Source organism: Cariama cristata, unplaced genomic scaffold (genome assembly GCF_000690535.1).
Source record: "Cariama cristata isolate BGI_N322 unplaced genomic scaffold, ASM69053v1 scaffold39471, whole genome shotgun sequence".
Taxonomy (NCBI): domain Eukaryota; kingdom Metazoa; phylum Chordata; class Aves; order Cariamiformes; family Cariamidae; genus Cariama; species Cariama cristata.
This window is the reverse complement of record NW_009601690.1, coordinates 3,397-17,417: the sequence shown is the minus strand read 5'-3', so window position 1 is coordinate 17,417 and position 14,021 is coordinate 3,397. Positions and strand designations below refer to the sequence as shown.

The 14,021-nt window shown below is 40.8% G+C and overlaps 1 protein-coding gene across 1 annotated transcript; it reads left to right on the top strand.

The window, feature by feature from the left end:
* Positions 1-8,535: 8,535 nt before the first annotated feature.
* Positions 8,536-12,458, top strand: MYOZ1 (myozenin 1; the record flags this gene model as incomplete). Its single annotated transcript, XM_009710552.1, has 3 exons — positions 8,536-8,767; positions 11,150-11,309; positions 12,155-12,458. Coding segments are annotated over 3 exons (624 nt in total), but the record flags the coding sequence as incomplete, so codon positions are not given.
* Positions 12,459-14,021: the final 1,563 nt, after the last annotated feature.

Below are 14,021 nucleotides of genomic sequence, written 5' to 3'. Positions count from 1 at the left end.
GGATCTACTAGCAAAGATGTGCAGGAAAAAAGCAAAATTATATAAACATACAAGTTTTATTTCCTTTCAGCAGCAGCATTACTTTCCTTTCACAAATACTTGGTATCACACATGCAGAAGCATGAGAAAATTCAGTACTGAGTGACAAGAGGAGACTGCATGTTTGGCAGGTGTTCAGAGCTGCATAGGGCAGGACTAACTGCTTTTGTATCCATTCCATTTCTTCTTTACAAGATTGAAATGATCCATCCAGGTCTGACTTCAGCTCCAGTAGATGCGGTTCTATTTTTAGCCTAGGATACACTTTTGTGCTTCCTGTTGGGTAGAGTCTTCTGCTCATTTCTGCAAAAATTCCATAAATGACAATTCAGACAGAAACCTCTAACCTGATACTGCAATAAGTTCAGTTTATTTGCTAGAAGCTACGTTTGTTTTCTTCTGAAGTATTTACCTATCAGATATGGTGTATAAATTCAGATATTTTTTTCTCCCTTTCCCATGAGTTAGTACTGTTATTTAATCTTTGAACTTCTCTCTACAGTTAGTTGCTGGTATGAAGTCTTCTGAAGATACTTAAAGTTTTACAAACGAAACTCCTCTTTCACATGATTGTCAGCAGTTCAGTAAAACAAACAGAAAATGTTTCAGGTTCATATGCATTTTGACGTAGCATGTCGTCTTCTGGTGTCCTTTAAAATTTATTTGGTGTCATTTTATCCCTTTATGGCATTTATTTTCCAGTCCAAGGAAACTCAAGCAAAATAATAAAAGTCAAGCTAAAGAAAATGTTCTGCCAAACAAAACATGCTATTTTTTAACCCTATGATGTTATCAAAAGCAGCAATAAGTAAATCTTTGTAGTTCACCTCTAAAAATTACAGTTTGGGAAGCAGAATGTGGAAAGATGCCTGAAAAAAAAAGGTCATTAAAATTACAACAGTAGGTCAGATTACAGATCAGGGATGACAGACCAGAGATATAGCGAGCATACCTGGTGGTGTTAGTCTTTGGGCAGTTTCTTCATCTCTTTGTGCTTTAGGTAGTTTATCTCTTCAGTGAGCTATCTCCTAGAAAGGATGTGAGAATGAATGGTGTGTTGAACTTTGGACTCTGCAGATGAAAATCCTGGAGAAATGCAAGCTGTTTTTATAAATACTCAGCAATCTCAGAACTCCTAAAATACATGAAGGCCAAGTTCATATGTCAGAGTCTGCTGCCATGAGGAGGAGTGAGAAAATAATAAGGTGAGGGAATAAAAAGGCTGAAGTCCAAACTTTCAAAAATTTGAGGGTGTCACTTAAGGGTGTCCAGTCAGAGAAATACACAGTAAATGAGTTGTGACAAACTGACTCAATACTGGACATGCATAGAGTTCCTCCAAGACTGACATTACAAAGGCTGATGACAATCACTTCTTTTTTGTCAGCTGCTTTTCCTGCTTTGTTTATTCATCTGCACCTGACTTTCCCTCCATACCCTTTCTGTAGTGAACCTCTCCCTGTATTCTGTAAGAACACCTCTGCTCCCAAGCTCTTTGAGCAAGACTGTAAAATACTGTGGTGTGGAGACATGTATTTGGGGGTTAGATAAGACCCTAACAAGCCTAGGATTTTCTTTATGGCTTTGCTATATATGAACAATGGCATGATCTCAAAACAGCAGCTGATACTCTGCTTTAAAATCCTCCATGATTCACTTTCAGGGCTATCTTTTCTCCACATTCATGGTACAGATAACAAATCACTGGTCAGTGCAGGAAGACTTCAGTCTGCCCTAGAGCCCTCGCTCGGGGCCAGCTTAGCAGGACCACAAACATAATTGTTACCATTTGCTGGTGGCCCTGTGCGCTTTGTGCAAGGACTCTGCCAGGCGGCATCCACTGCCTACGTGGATAACTATTCTCATCACCACAGCCAGCATGAGTTAGCACCTTTGCTGGCAGTCAGAGCAGTGAGAAGAAAAGCTGAGCGATCGCAGCAATTGAGCCATCCTCTTCAAGAGCTGGTTGCTCTTGGGCAGGTCAAGGCAACAGATCTGTGGCCTCACTGTTAGCTTCCAAACCATCAGGACAGTGCCTGACCTTAGCGCCAAATAACTTTCATCAAAACGCCCTTTTGATTGCAATATTTGATTAGCTTTCTGTTGCTTTTCTTTCTTGCTCCTGGCTCTGCTCAAAAGCAGATGCAGAAAACGCAGCTTAAACAAAAGGGAACTGTGGGAGGAAGATAATGGCAGAGTAAAGAATTCCTACTGCTACTTCCAGTTACTTCACCTTCCCAGTTAACTTTCACATCCTTTCATCCCCATCTCAAAGAAGTCCTTGTGCCTTTAAGGCTGTGGGACAATGAAAGGATTTAAAGTTGGTGGTGTGTTTTCTGCTTTTATGTCACAGATTTCTTAACTGTCTTAGAATATTCTCAGGACAGAGCAAAGCAGGGCAAGCAAGATCTGGGATGGAGTACAGATTGTTGCTTTCCCTCCAACACAGCAAGGTAAAGTAATATAAAAACACACAAAGAGAAAGGTTATTAAAAATAAATCCAAACCATATAAGGGGTCCCAGAATAGCCTGTGCTGTAGCCATAAACCTTCCACACAAGGGAGAAGATTTCAGCAGTCACGTGTCATCGATCCACCCTCCTGCTTCTCTCCTCTTCCTTTTCCTCCAGCCAAACAACCATACTGGACAATCAGATCACTCTCTCCTCTTGTAGCAGAGAAAACATATATATTGTATGTGCATGAACATCAGATAGCTCCATGTAAAAGTGAAAACCTGCCACTCCTTCTATCACTGCTGCAGCTCCACCCATCCAGTTAAAGGAAAACGGTAGCTAAACCTACAGTCAAAAGGACTGACCATTCCCAACAGGAGCAAAATGAAATGCACTACCTACTGTATAGCTGTTTTCAATACTGTGACCCTCTCCTCATGCAAGTATACAGTACAAGGGGATGCTTTTAGGGAGAGCTGAGTTTGACACTTTTAGCACACTGATATCCTGCCAAACAGGGAGAGTTCATGTGATGTCCACCTTGTTTGGTGCTGTGCTGGAGAAGCTGGGCTCTGCTCAGCCCTGTCTAGTAAACCAGAGAAGGATTTCTTCTGCTCACCCCAGACTGTGCCACCCTGTCGCAGGAACTGTGGTTCTCTCCATGTCTCAGAGGATATTATCAACCGCACTGTGGAGCTGCAAGATGCAATTTACTACTGACTAAAGACCATGGTGAAATCCTATTTTGCTATGTGCTCTATTACTACAGAAAATTACAACATTTATTTTTTAACAGTGAAACTGAACCATGGGGTAGATTAATGAATCACCCAAAATCACACAAAGGATCTCAGTCTTATCTCTGGGTCTCTTAAATTCCACTTCACTGTTCAGCAATTAATAGATTAGCAGCTCACAGACCTTTTCTGCACTTGATAATGCTAAACTTGTTTGGCCTCAAACACATCAAGATCATGTGAAACTATGTTTCTCAGCCTTACAGCCCCACTCATTATTGCCCTGATGCCTCTCAAGGTCCCACCTCTGCTTTGGGAATCTCTGTGTAAGACCTTCTTGCTATCAAGTGGAAACTGAAAACAAAACCATAGTTACACTTTTTGGGTGTTGCTGTTATGCTGTTTTTCTTCCAGTGAGGATACTTAAAAACAGTCTTTCCACTAGTCAAAACCTGTGGCCTGATTTGGGTTACATGCAGGAGGCAGCTTATAGAAAGACTTGATTTGCCTTTTTTCTTTTCTTTTTTTTTTTTCCCCCTCTTTCTGCTTTACCTATCAGATCTTAAAACCATTTGGGAGGTGGAATAACCAATATCTGAGTTAAAACCTTTAGGAAGGTGGAATAACCGATATCTGAGTAGACAATTATCAGCAGTAGTCCATCAAAAAACCCCAGAACCATGAACAGAAAGACCCACTTTGGTACTTTCTCAGACTCGCCCACAAGTTAGAATAAATGCAGTTTCCACATCTTCGCAATGCTTGTATGAAAAGAAGCTGAACATGTGTTGGCAAGTAATTTCTGCTGGACTTCAGGGCAAGAGGTCTTTTCAGACAAGCTAAGACCAACTGTGAAACAAAACCTAAGTGAAAAAGGGTTAAAGAATTGGATTACTGTTCTTCTGGATAATGGCAGGAGTTACCCTGTATTCTTTTTTCTGCTGAACAAGAACTCAGAGGAGTAGGCAGAGGAGGCAGGAAGAAAATGGAAGTGGTTACGTTACAATGCCAAAAGTGGTGCTTCACAGCAGACAGAAATACACAAACAACCTGCCTCAGAGATCTTACAGGTTAAATAGACATGATACAGTGTGTGAAGGAAAGCATAAGGACAGAGGAACAGAGATGTTCTCATGCAACTACTTGGTTTAATGCACAAGCGTGCACTAATAGCTCTGTTTGCCCCTTAACGTACTTAGAAGAATGCCAATCAAGATCATTGGAGGTAGGGTTAAAGGGAAAATGTTCAGAAAAGCATTATTTCTAGGAATTCTGTTCTGCAGGGACTAATAAAACTCTTGAACAAACATTACAGGATAACCTCAAGCTGAGATATGAAGGAGTCTCAGGTTATGACCTAAGTGGAGCGAGCCAGCTGAGATGTAACTTTTCTAACAAAATGAGCCTTGCTGTGCTGGAGTTGGATTGCTGCAGAAGACCTAGAGGTCCCAAAGCTGTATAAGAGTGAACATGAAGTCTGATGCCTTCTTACTCAAGAAGCGACTGGTGTGGAAACAGCAGAATGACAGAGAGGAAGAGCCTTTTATTTTCCACAGTAGTTTGTTGCAGCACTGTGAGAAAACTTTGGACCAAAATTTTGAAACTCACTTCTTTTAATCTACAAAGAAAATGTGGCAAGGATGACAGAAAATATACAAATAAGATATAACTACTTTTGGGCAGTATTAGATAAAAATTCCCATTATTTAGATGGGTAAGCTCAGACATAGAGGTGAAAAATAATTTGCCTAAGATTAAACGGAAGTCAGAAGTAGACCTGGAAATAGAAAGCAGGAGCAAAACCTGCTGTGACTCCTGGGGGAGCATGTTTATAAAAAAATTAGCTTAAGATACTTTAGTAGTGGAGGTTACTTTTTATTTTCATCCTTTTTTTTTTTTTTTTTTTAAGTGAATCACAGGTTTAAGGCTATGCAACTCCAAATTAAGGACCGATGCACACTTTGATAAAAACAGCAGGCAACCTATGAGACTCTCCAAATGTCTGAATTTTAAATCTCCCATCGCACCATTAAGGAGCATTTGAGTGGCTGCCACTGAGAAGACGCAGTCACAGTAACTTCAGAAGTGTTAGTAACCACATAGGCATCAAACCTTTGGGAAGCTCTTTATCAGTGAGGTGGAAATAGAAACACATTTGGTGGCCTCAATCATTCGCTTTAGGGCACAGCAAGGAGCTGAGAGGGAGCACACAGTGTCTCCTCCTGGGGACCGCCTGCAGTGACGTCAGGGCCTTGAGATACTTAGAGATCTCAGCTCCATTAGTTGGATCATCTTTCATTATCTATTTTTCATGAGACACATGCAGTAGCTCTAGAGAATTCAGAATTCATCCACCTAGGCACTCAGCCTGCAGGATCAGGCTCTTGCTAGCACTAAGGTCTTCAAAGACATGAGCCCAATTTGTTTAGCCAGCCCAGGGGACTACACATCACATGCACTTGCCACAATTGTTCTCTTGTTAGAGTGGATTTAGGGATGCCCAGGGACTGATAACATCCACTACCTCCCGCAATGCACAGACAGGGCAGACCCTACCACAGAGGAAGTGCATGATCTGCCCCCAGAGCCAACAGGAGAAGGTTAGCAGCCTTCTCAGTTGACACTCCTGGGCTTCTCTCCTGGGACTTCCACCAACAGGGTCAATCAATCCTAAATGACAGGTTGGGTTTGTGATGTGAATATGCATATATGTAAGAGCTCCACATACTGTTAGCAATGGCCAAAGACACGCATTCCCCTCAACTGTAAGCCATATTTCACCCCAAACACCCTGACCAGATGCATGCTGTAAGTATTGGAGACAAAGCTGCACCTACCCAGCTTTGACTATGTTGAGACTCCTGCTTGAGGCTGCCGTTCCTGAGCTCCGCTCTCTTGGAATGAGCTCATTTGAATCCACCAAGGTTCAAGGTTTCAAAAAGATGAATTTGCCTTTGCCTGCTGTTAATTTGAGCTAAGACAAACTATTGTGGTGGCCAAAACTATATTTTTATTCTAGCAGATGAGTAAACTGGGGTATTGCATGGAAAATGGGTCTTTCCTATCTGAATGGAGATATCTGCTGAACATACAATGTTTTCCCAGCAGGTCCATGAAGAATTATGACCTAGAGTGACAGCAATCAAACTAATTTCATTTGCAGCTAAATAAGATTTAGGTGTGGCTTTCCTGACATAGAACTTGTGTTTCAGAGAAACTTCACTCTTGCTTAGTGATAATACTGCAGTTTAAAATAACACCAGATGACAATGATGCCTGTTCCTGGTCACATCAAATACTGCTGTGCACAAAATCAAATCAGCCCTTTTTACTGTAGCTCATGTCATGCTGATGTTTTGTGACTTTTTTTTTTTTTTTCCCCAGGAGAGTGCATGTAAGTAACAAGAGGAAAAGAGAAATAAACATTTAATTCTCAGGAAGGACACACAGCACAGGTGAAACTTGAAGGAAAACAGACCTAAATCCTGTTTTGAAATTACTGAACAAATCAGTAGCAGCATTAAACTTGTATATATATTAACATTTTGAGAATAACCTCATTCTGACCCCTAGCCCTCAAAATACCCTTTTTTCAGTTTGCCTTTTTACAGCTACATAGCTCCCACGCATAATTGAACAGATTGCCCTGCTAGCTCCCATGTACAGCTTAATGCTCACAATCCTCTCCCCTTTCAGTGCTTCCTGACATTCAGGGGAACATTATCTCCTCTGATCCTAAAAAGGGAATTCCCTACAGCTAGGAGAAGGGCAGATAGTCCCTAAAGGCCCTGGGGGCACCAGCTCTGCCACTTCAGCCTGCAGCTGGCTGCCTGCCTGGGTTGCAGCCTGGTGACCTCCTGTGAAACCCTGGACTCTGTTGCTGGAGACACAGGGAGCAGAGGGTTAGATAATTCTGCCTTGAGCCTTGTGGGGTTTTCACTTCTCATCTATTTTTAGCTGACCGAACAGCTGGCCTTGGAAGCCTGTTTACAGCCTGGAAAGCTTCTTTTTGCTAAATTGTACTAGGTGTAAGAGCCCTGAGAAAGCCTTAACCCTTTGAGAGCCAGCCCTGAGGCTGGCACTCTTGTCTCCCATTGACTGCCTGAGATGAATTTATACAAGCAGAATTACAGCATGAGGAACCACAGATTCATTCACTTCAGCTGTATTTATTACATCTTTGTGCATCTACAGCCAATCCCTAGTCCAACAGGAAAGACCACGTGATATATAACCCAGGTTACTTGTATTATACAGCTGTGTGGACTGTAATACACAAAAGATACTCTTTAATATCTGATAGGAGATAAGCTTTGATCTCACTTATGACCAATACAGAAAACATTTTCCTGCACCTATTATATCAGTTTCTGTTCCACACAAGTATTTATTAAAATTGCTGTGTGCAAAGGACCTTATCCTGGCACCACAGGGTCTATAAATCCTGCACAAACTGTTTGCTCGTTCACCGTGTTCTGCGAGGATTGCGCCTTCTAGCCTGGACTGGGGACAGTGGATGGCCTGGAAAACAAGACCAACTTGATTTATTGATGGATATAGCTTGCTTTCTTGCCTTGTTGCTGGTTAGATTTGGTTCGTTAATGCACATATTGCTACAAACAAAACTCTTCCTTTTTGTCGTTTTCCTCTTGTGGTCTCCAGGAAGTCTCTCATGTTTTCCCAGGCTGCTCTCTCTTCAGTCTTTCTCAACATGTAAATACCTTTTCCCATGCAGACCTTCATACATATGGAAAACAGACATATGGGCAGCCATCTTCCAGGCTTTTATGTTGTCACAAGTACCCTGTTGTTCTGGTGCCCCGTAACACTTAGCTCCCACACTGTAATCGAGCTGACTTTGCTCAGCTATCTTAACCTTGACATGAAAACACTTCCTATTTCTTGTCCAGCTTGCTTTCCCAGACATTAGGCAATGTGTCTCTCTCTCGACCTTTATCTGCTCTGGCAAAAGCTGTATTTCCTTTCCCTTCCCCCTGTGTTCATACTGATCACTATTGGGAACACTACACAGATCCCTCTCTTCTCACTCTGATCATAGAAAATGACTACTAAGTGTCCATTAAAAGCTGTGCTTCCATTGCTCTTGATGCTGTTCTACAACTGCTCCTATACTGAATATAGAGAATAACTCACATGAAGTTCTGCCACTGGTTCTGTAGCTGAGACACAAAACTGGTCTGATCATGGAGACTCGGGAGTTTACGTTCTGGGACCCAACTCTGCAAATGTGAATGGACTATGTCGTGTGACAGGGATTCCTACTCTCTTTTCTCCCACCCTAGGATCACTTTCAGAAGTTCATCCCATCAGGACGGCATTATGGGGGAGATGCTCATGGCTATGCCCACGGCCGGATGGTAGGAGGAGTGACAGCTGGGCAGCATGGCTCCAGTAAGCAGCAGTATCCCGCTGTTCCTCCTAGGCCTGGAAGCAAAGGAGGCCCTAAGGACAGTGAAGGGGAGCATGCAGGGGAATCGGCTCGAAGCGGTGAAGGAGGCGATGGTACTGATAAAGGCAAGTATCTCTCTGCAAGAACGAGAAACAGCTAAAGCTATCAGAGCTCATGCCAACCTTACTCTTAGGGGCAAGTAAATTAATTTGACTAAATTAATTTGACTAAACTAATTCTTCCCAACTAAGTTCCATTATGAAGTCTAGAAAAGTTGAACTGCCTTTAGCTTGATAGTCTTGTTTGCATGCTTCTGTGTTGCTCAATCACAGGCAAGAAGCAGAAATACCTTCCTTGGCTGGACCAAAGAAATGATGGGAAACGTAACTACTGAGCTCCTAAGGTTGATACAGCAGTATGCCAGTATGACATACCCTTTCCTTTCAAGGGTTTCACACTGACCACTACTGGAGACAGTGGCATTAGCTCTTTAGCTCAGTAGTCTAACCTGATACATCAGTCTTGAGTATATCAGCCCTGATTTCAAATCAAGGCTTCCACCTAAATGAACAACACTTTTTAGATAATCTTCAGAAAGGAAAAGCAATATTTCTAAAAGTTATCTGCTAATCACCACTGGTCTACTGAAGCAATATCTTCACAAGTAAAAGTAGTTTTCATTGAACTTAGTCTTTGCTTAATTTTATCCTCTGTTTAGTTTGGCCAGAAGCCACTAGAACCAAATACCTTGTATGAGAATCAGCAGGTGAAATCGTTATTTTAACAGTCTCTATGGGATTTTACAACAAAAAGCAAATTTGCTCCGGAATCAGGAACCACTGTCATTACTGACCAAATGATTGACTTGTAAGATCCAAGGTTTTTCATTTACATTCTAGAAGAATGTGCATTTTATAACAAAATCAGCTTTTACATTTCTGGGCATCCCGGTGAAAAAGAAGACTCTCTGCCTTCTTATAGGAGATTTTTCTCCATTGTTATCCTATTTTTGTGTGCAGGGAGAAGAAGGATTAATATCATCCCATAGCTTTTACTGCAGAGATGCATCCCAACTGCTTTTATTTTTCAACCCTAACAATCAATTCATTTCTAAACTACTTAGTTTAAGTCCTTCACACAGAAAGAGAGGGGTAGTGGGTTTTTTTTAATGAAAATAAGATTCTTGTACATATCTGCAATTCTCTGAAACCAGGAAAGCCCAGGATTTGGCAAGGTTTGAAGAAAATAAGCAAGACAAAGAAAGAAGGTGTGATAAAGAAGAAAGTTTCAGATAACAGTAATAACGTTGATTCTTTCCCACTTCATAAGGATTTATGTTTTCTACACAAACTGTAGCACCACGAAAGCACCAGAATGTTTAACTCCATTAATCTATTATTCCCATCCGTCCTAATCAAGCTAAGCAAAAGTCATTGCTTAGGAATTTTAAGGTTTATGAAGGATGAGAATCTTAAAAGTGTGCTACAACATCAGTACACAACCAATGCTCTTATTAGCAAGGTGGTATTATACACAACTGGAAAAATAAAAGAAAAAAAAAAAAAAAAGAGGCACACAGAATGAAAACCCTTGTCTAAGCTCATTTGCTTAATGGAGCAGGCAGAAGTCAACCTAAAATTTCTGGCAATCAAGTATCTGACTTAACAGCAAAGTGCAGCTCTGTCATTGACAGGATTTTAACTTCCAGAGAGATATCCAATCATATTTTCAAACTGTTTTTAGCCATCCTGAGGTGTTTGAGCAAGTCTTTGTCTCTAGCATCCTGGTTCAGAAGGGGGAAAATATGAATGTCTGTTCATGTAATCACAAAGAAAATGCGAATTTATAGAAACAGTGAGACAAGGGAGATGGCAACTTTAGAACATTCAAGAATAGACTACTGCGGAAGACGTTAGTAAAGATGGTTGTGAGTTGCCAAGATCCTGAAATACAATGATTAAAGGGTTTTGGTCAGTTAGAACCAACTTCAAAGTTTGTTCCTAGTTTTGGAGTTTACAGTCAGGACTTTGTTTGTTGCATCTGATGATGATGGTGAGGTTTATGAGGAGGGGTTATGTCTGCTATGATCAGGCAGAGAAGAGAGAAGTCAATTATGAAATTAGATAGCATTTTGCCTTGTATAAAGCTTCCCTTGAGGTAGTGAAAGAGATGATTGGGTAAGGACATTGGTTCTTGGAGTAAGAGGTTTCTATTTGAGCAATCAGAGAGAAGAATGAAAACTTAGCTTTCAAATATATGTTCTAATGCAAATTCCTGGATGAGTGGCTCGTAGGCTGTGGTACACCTGCTTTTGTGGATAAGGACAGAAGGGGCATATGACAGCCTTTTTAAAGAGAAATCTAACCATAAAATCTCAGACTTGATCTACGAGTTACAGAATCTGGAAACAAAGCCGGTGTCTCAACTTCAATAGCAGAATACAGAAAGACAATGTATTTAGAGTAAGTGTCATCTAACTAGAGTGTTTTACCTTTCTCTGCTTACAGATGGAAAGTCAGGAGGCAAAAAAATCACTATATTTAAAACTTACATCTCCCCCTGGGAACGAGCAATGGGTATCAGCCCTGAGGACAAAAGTCAGTTCACCATTGACTTACTGTCATATAGTCCCAAAGCTGATTTCCCCCATTACAAGTCTTTTAACCGGTAAGTCTTCTTGGATATTCAGTTCAGTTTATTTAGCCTGAGAAAGCACAATAACCCTGGACAGAGCCCTCCTGTCTTGTGCAGTGTAATTAAGTTTTAGTTGCATGTCATTTTGCCTAGCATAGTCTCCTGTGGATGAGAAGTTTGGAAGCCTACAAAGAGAAGATAACATAAGGAGCTAGAGATTTTAATTCCACTTATGGACAGAGCACCTATGCAGCTGGATAAGAGGACTTTAATCCTATTTCCCTTTCTTTCTCACCCCATTTGACCAGGGAGATTTAGCTTGCCACTGTTTATTACTGCAGCCATTTAAAGTTCAAGACTTCAGGAAAAATACTTACAATCAGAAGCCACATACTACACAGTACTTCAGATAAGAACCAGGATCTTCCTGCTGCTTCTGATCAGAACTGAAAGTTTTACAAATATTTCTAGGGCAGCAACAATTTTCTGTTAACCTCTCTATATAATTTTGCCACCCATTTCATAGCTTCAAGACATCAGTACCCAGGACAAACGCAAATCCCACTCATTTCTGCAATAATGCAGTCTCTGCCTTCTACATGTATAGGGTACCAACAGGTGTGAAAGGTGTATGGTTTGATGGCGATTAATGCAGCAAGGGTGAAGGAAGTGCACAGGAGCAGAGGAGGGGGAGGTTCGTTTTTAAATCTTTTTTAGTACATAGGCAAGGGATACATATATCTTCTTGGGAAGGATTTGTTGGCCAGTCAACTGCAACAGTGGTAAAATTTACAATCTTGATAACTGATTATTTATTTTCTAAATCCCATTGTTTACCTATGCTCTGTTCGCTAACTCCATGTATTCCCCTGTGCCAGGACCGCCATGCCTTACGGGGGTTATGAGAAAGCAGCCAAACGGATGACCTTCAAAGTGCCTCAGTTTGATATTTGCCCTTTGCTTCCAGAATCTCTCATGATATATAATCAAAATTTCAGCAACAGACCCTCCTTCAACAGAACCCCAATACCTTGGATGCCTTCAGGAGACTCCTCTGAGTACCATACTGAGGTCAATGTGCCAAGGAGTGGTGAAACAGAAGAGCTGTAAATCCCCACCGCCAAGGCCTTTCTTTTTTCTCAGCCCTTTCTATTTGCAAGTTGATAGTAAGGAGCTGAAAAGTGCAACTCTGGTTCTGTCAGCCCTTCCTTTCTTTTGCCCTTAGCCCAGACAAGTTCCTAGCAGGTTCTAAACTTATCTTTGCTGTGGTGTTAATCCATATCAGAAACAGTTTGAGGGAGAGGAGCTTTGTATTCACCAGGGCATAAAAGGGCAAAACTAGCAACTGTTTCTCTGTTTAGCAATGCTAAATGCTGCCTGTCTGCTCCATAATAAATCTGTTTTGTCATATATTAACAAGTAATAAAACACCAAGAAGAAAAAAAGCCTTTGTGTTTTCTCTTTAAAAAATGCTGCTGAATCAATTTGGGGATTAGCAATAACAAAAGTTTCAGTCTCCCAACTAGACTGTTAGCATGAGAAGAAAGATCGAGGACTGATGAGGATGGCCGTAAGATAGGTATACATCAAGGTGGCTTGGATAAATACTGCAAAACTGATGGTAAAGAATGATGACTTTGAGAGGACATGATACAGGTAATTGTAACAGCATCAGAGATAAAATAGCAAGTCGGCCTGTCACTGCAACAGACAGATTGAAGTATTTCACTGTCACCTAAGATTCCCCAATTCTCCAGAGTACAAAATAGGTGATAGCTTAAGCAGGTTTTTTCTCACACAGAGCGACCAAGAAGGCAATAGGTCACACCCAAGTGAGACGACTTGTCCATAGTTACAGAGCAAGAAAGAAAAAGCTTCAATTACGACAAATAATTTGACACCCGTCATAGTGCATTACTTACTCAAATACACATTATTCCATTCCTTGTAACAGTTTTATTGATGCCACACATATAGGAAGAAAGGCAGGCACTGTGGAAAACCAATAAGGAACTTTATTTTTCTACTTGAAATGCCTTCTGTTTCATTAACACTTGCACTCTGACACGTAACACACAAGGCTGCTGTTTCCCTACCATACCCTCACTCAGCCTGCATGGAGACCAGTTTAGAATTCTCTGTCCTGGTGCCTTCTTTAGATCAACATTTCCTCTTATAAACAGGGCTAAGCAGCTTATTTACAGGGACAGATTCCATTGAAGTACTTTTAATTTAGTTTTTCCTTCTTGTCTAGAAATCCTTGCAACCATATATTTGGGTTTTATTCTGTTTGGATAGTTGTGAGGTTGGCTTTATAACACTCCTCTAAAAGGCTACTGCCAGGGCTACCCTGAAATCTCTTAAAAAGTGTGCTAATAATAACAAGCTGCAGAAGTAATGAATGAGTAGTTTCCTAACCTATCTGCTGAAACAGCTAGAGAACATTTAGTAGGACATATAATAAATGTCCTACTAAATGATTAAGAAGTATCCATAACCGTGACTAAAATTTAAAACATGAAGGTGGTACTTTGATCTTCTGAAGAACATTTCAACAAAAATGAAAAGGTTGTCTTTTTTGACATATTCCTGCAAAGTATTTGAAGTTTGAGTTGAAAACAAATCCTCAGAAAAACTTGGGGTTTTTCTTTGAATAAAATGGATCCAGAAATTAGTTGAAAACACATTTCCCACATTGATTTCATTTTTTAATGCCTACATAAATACATGCAAGTGTCACTGGTG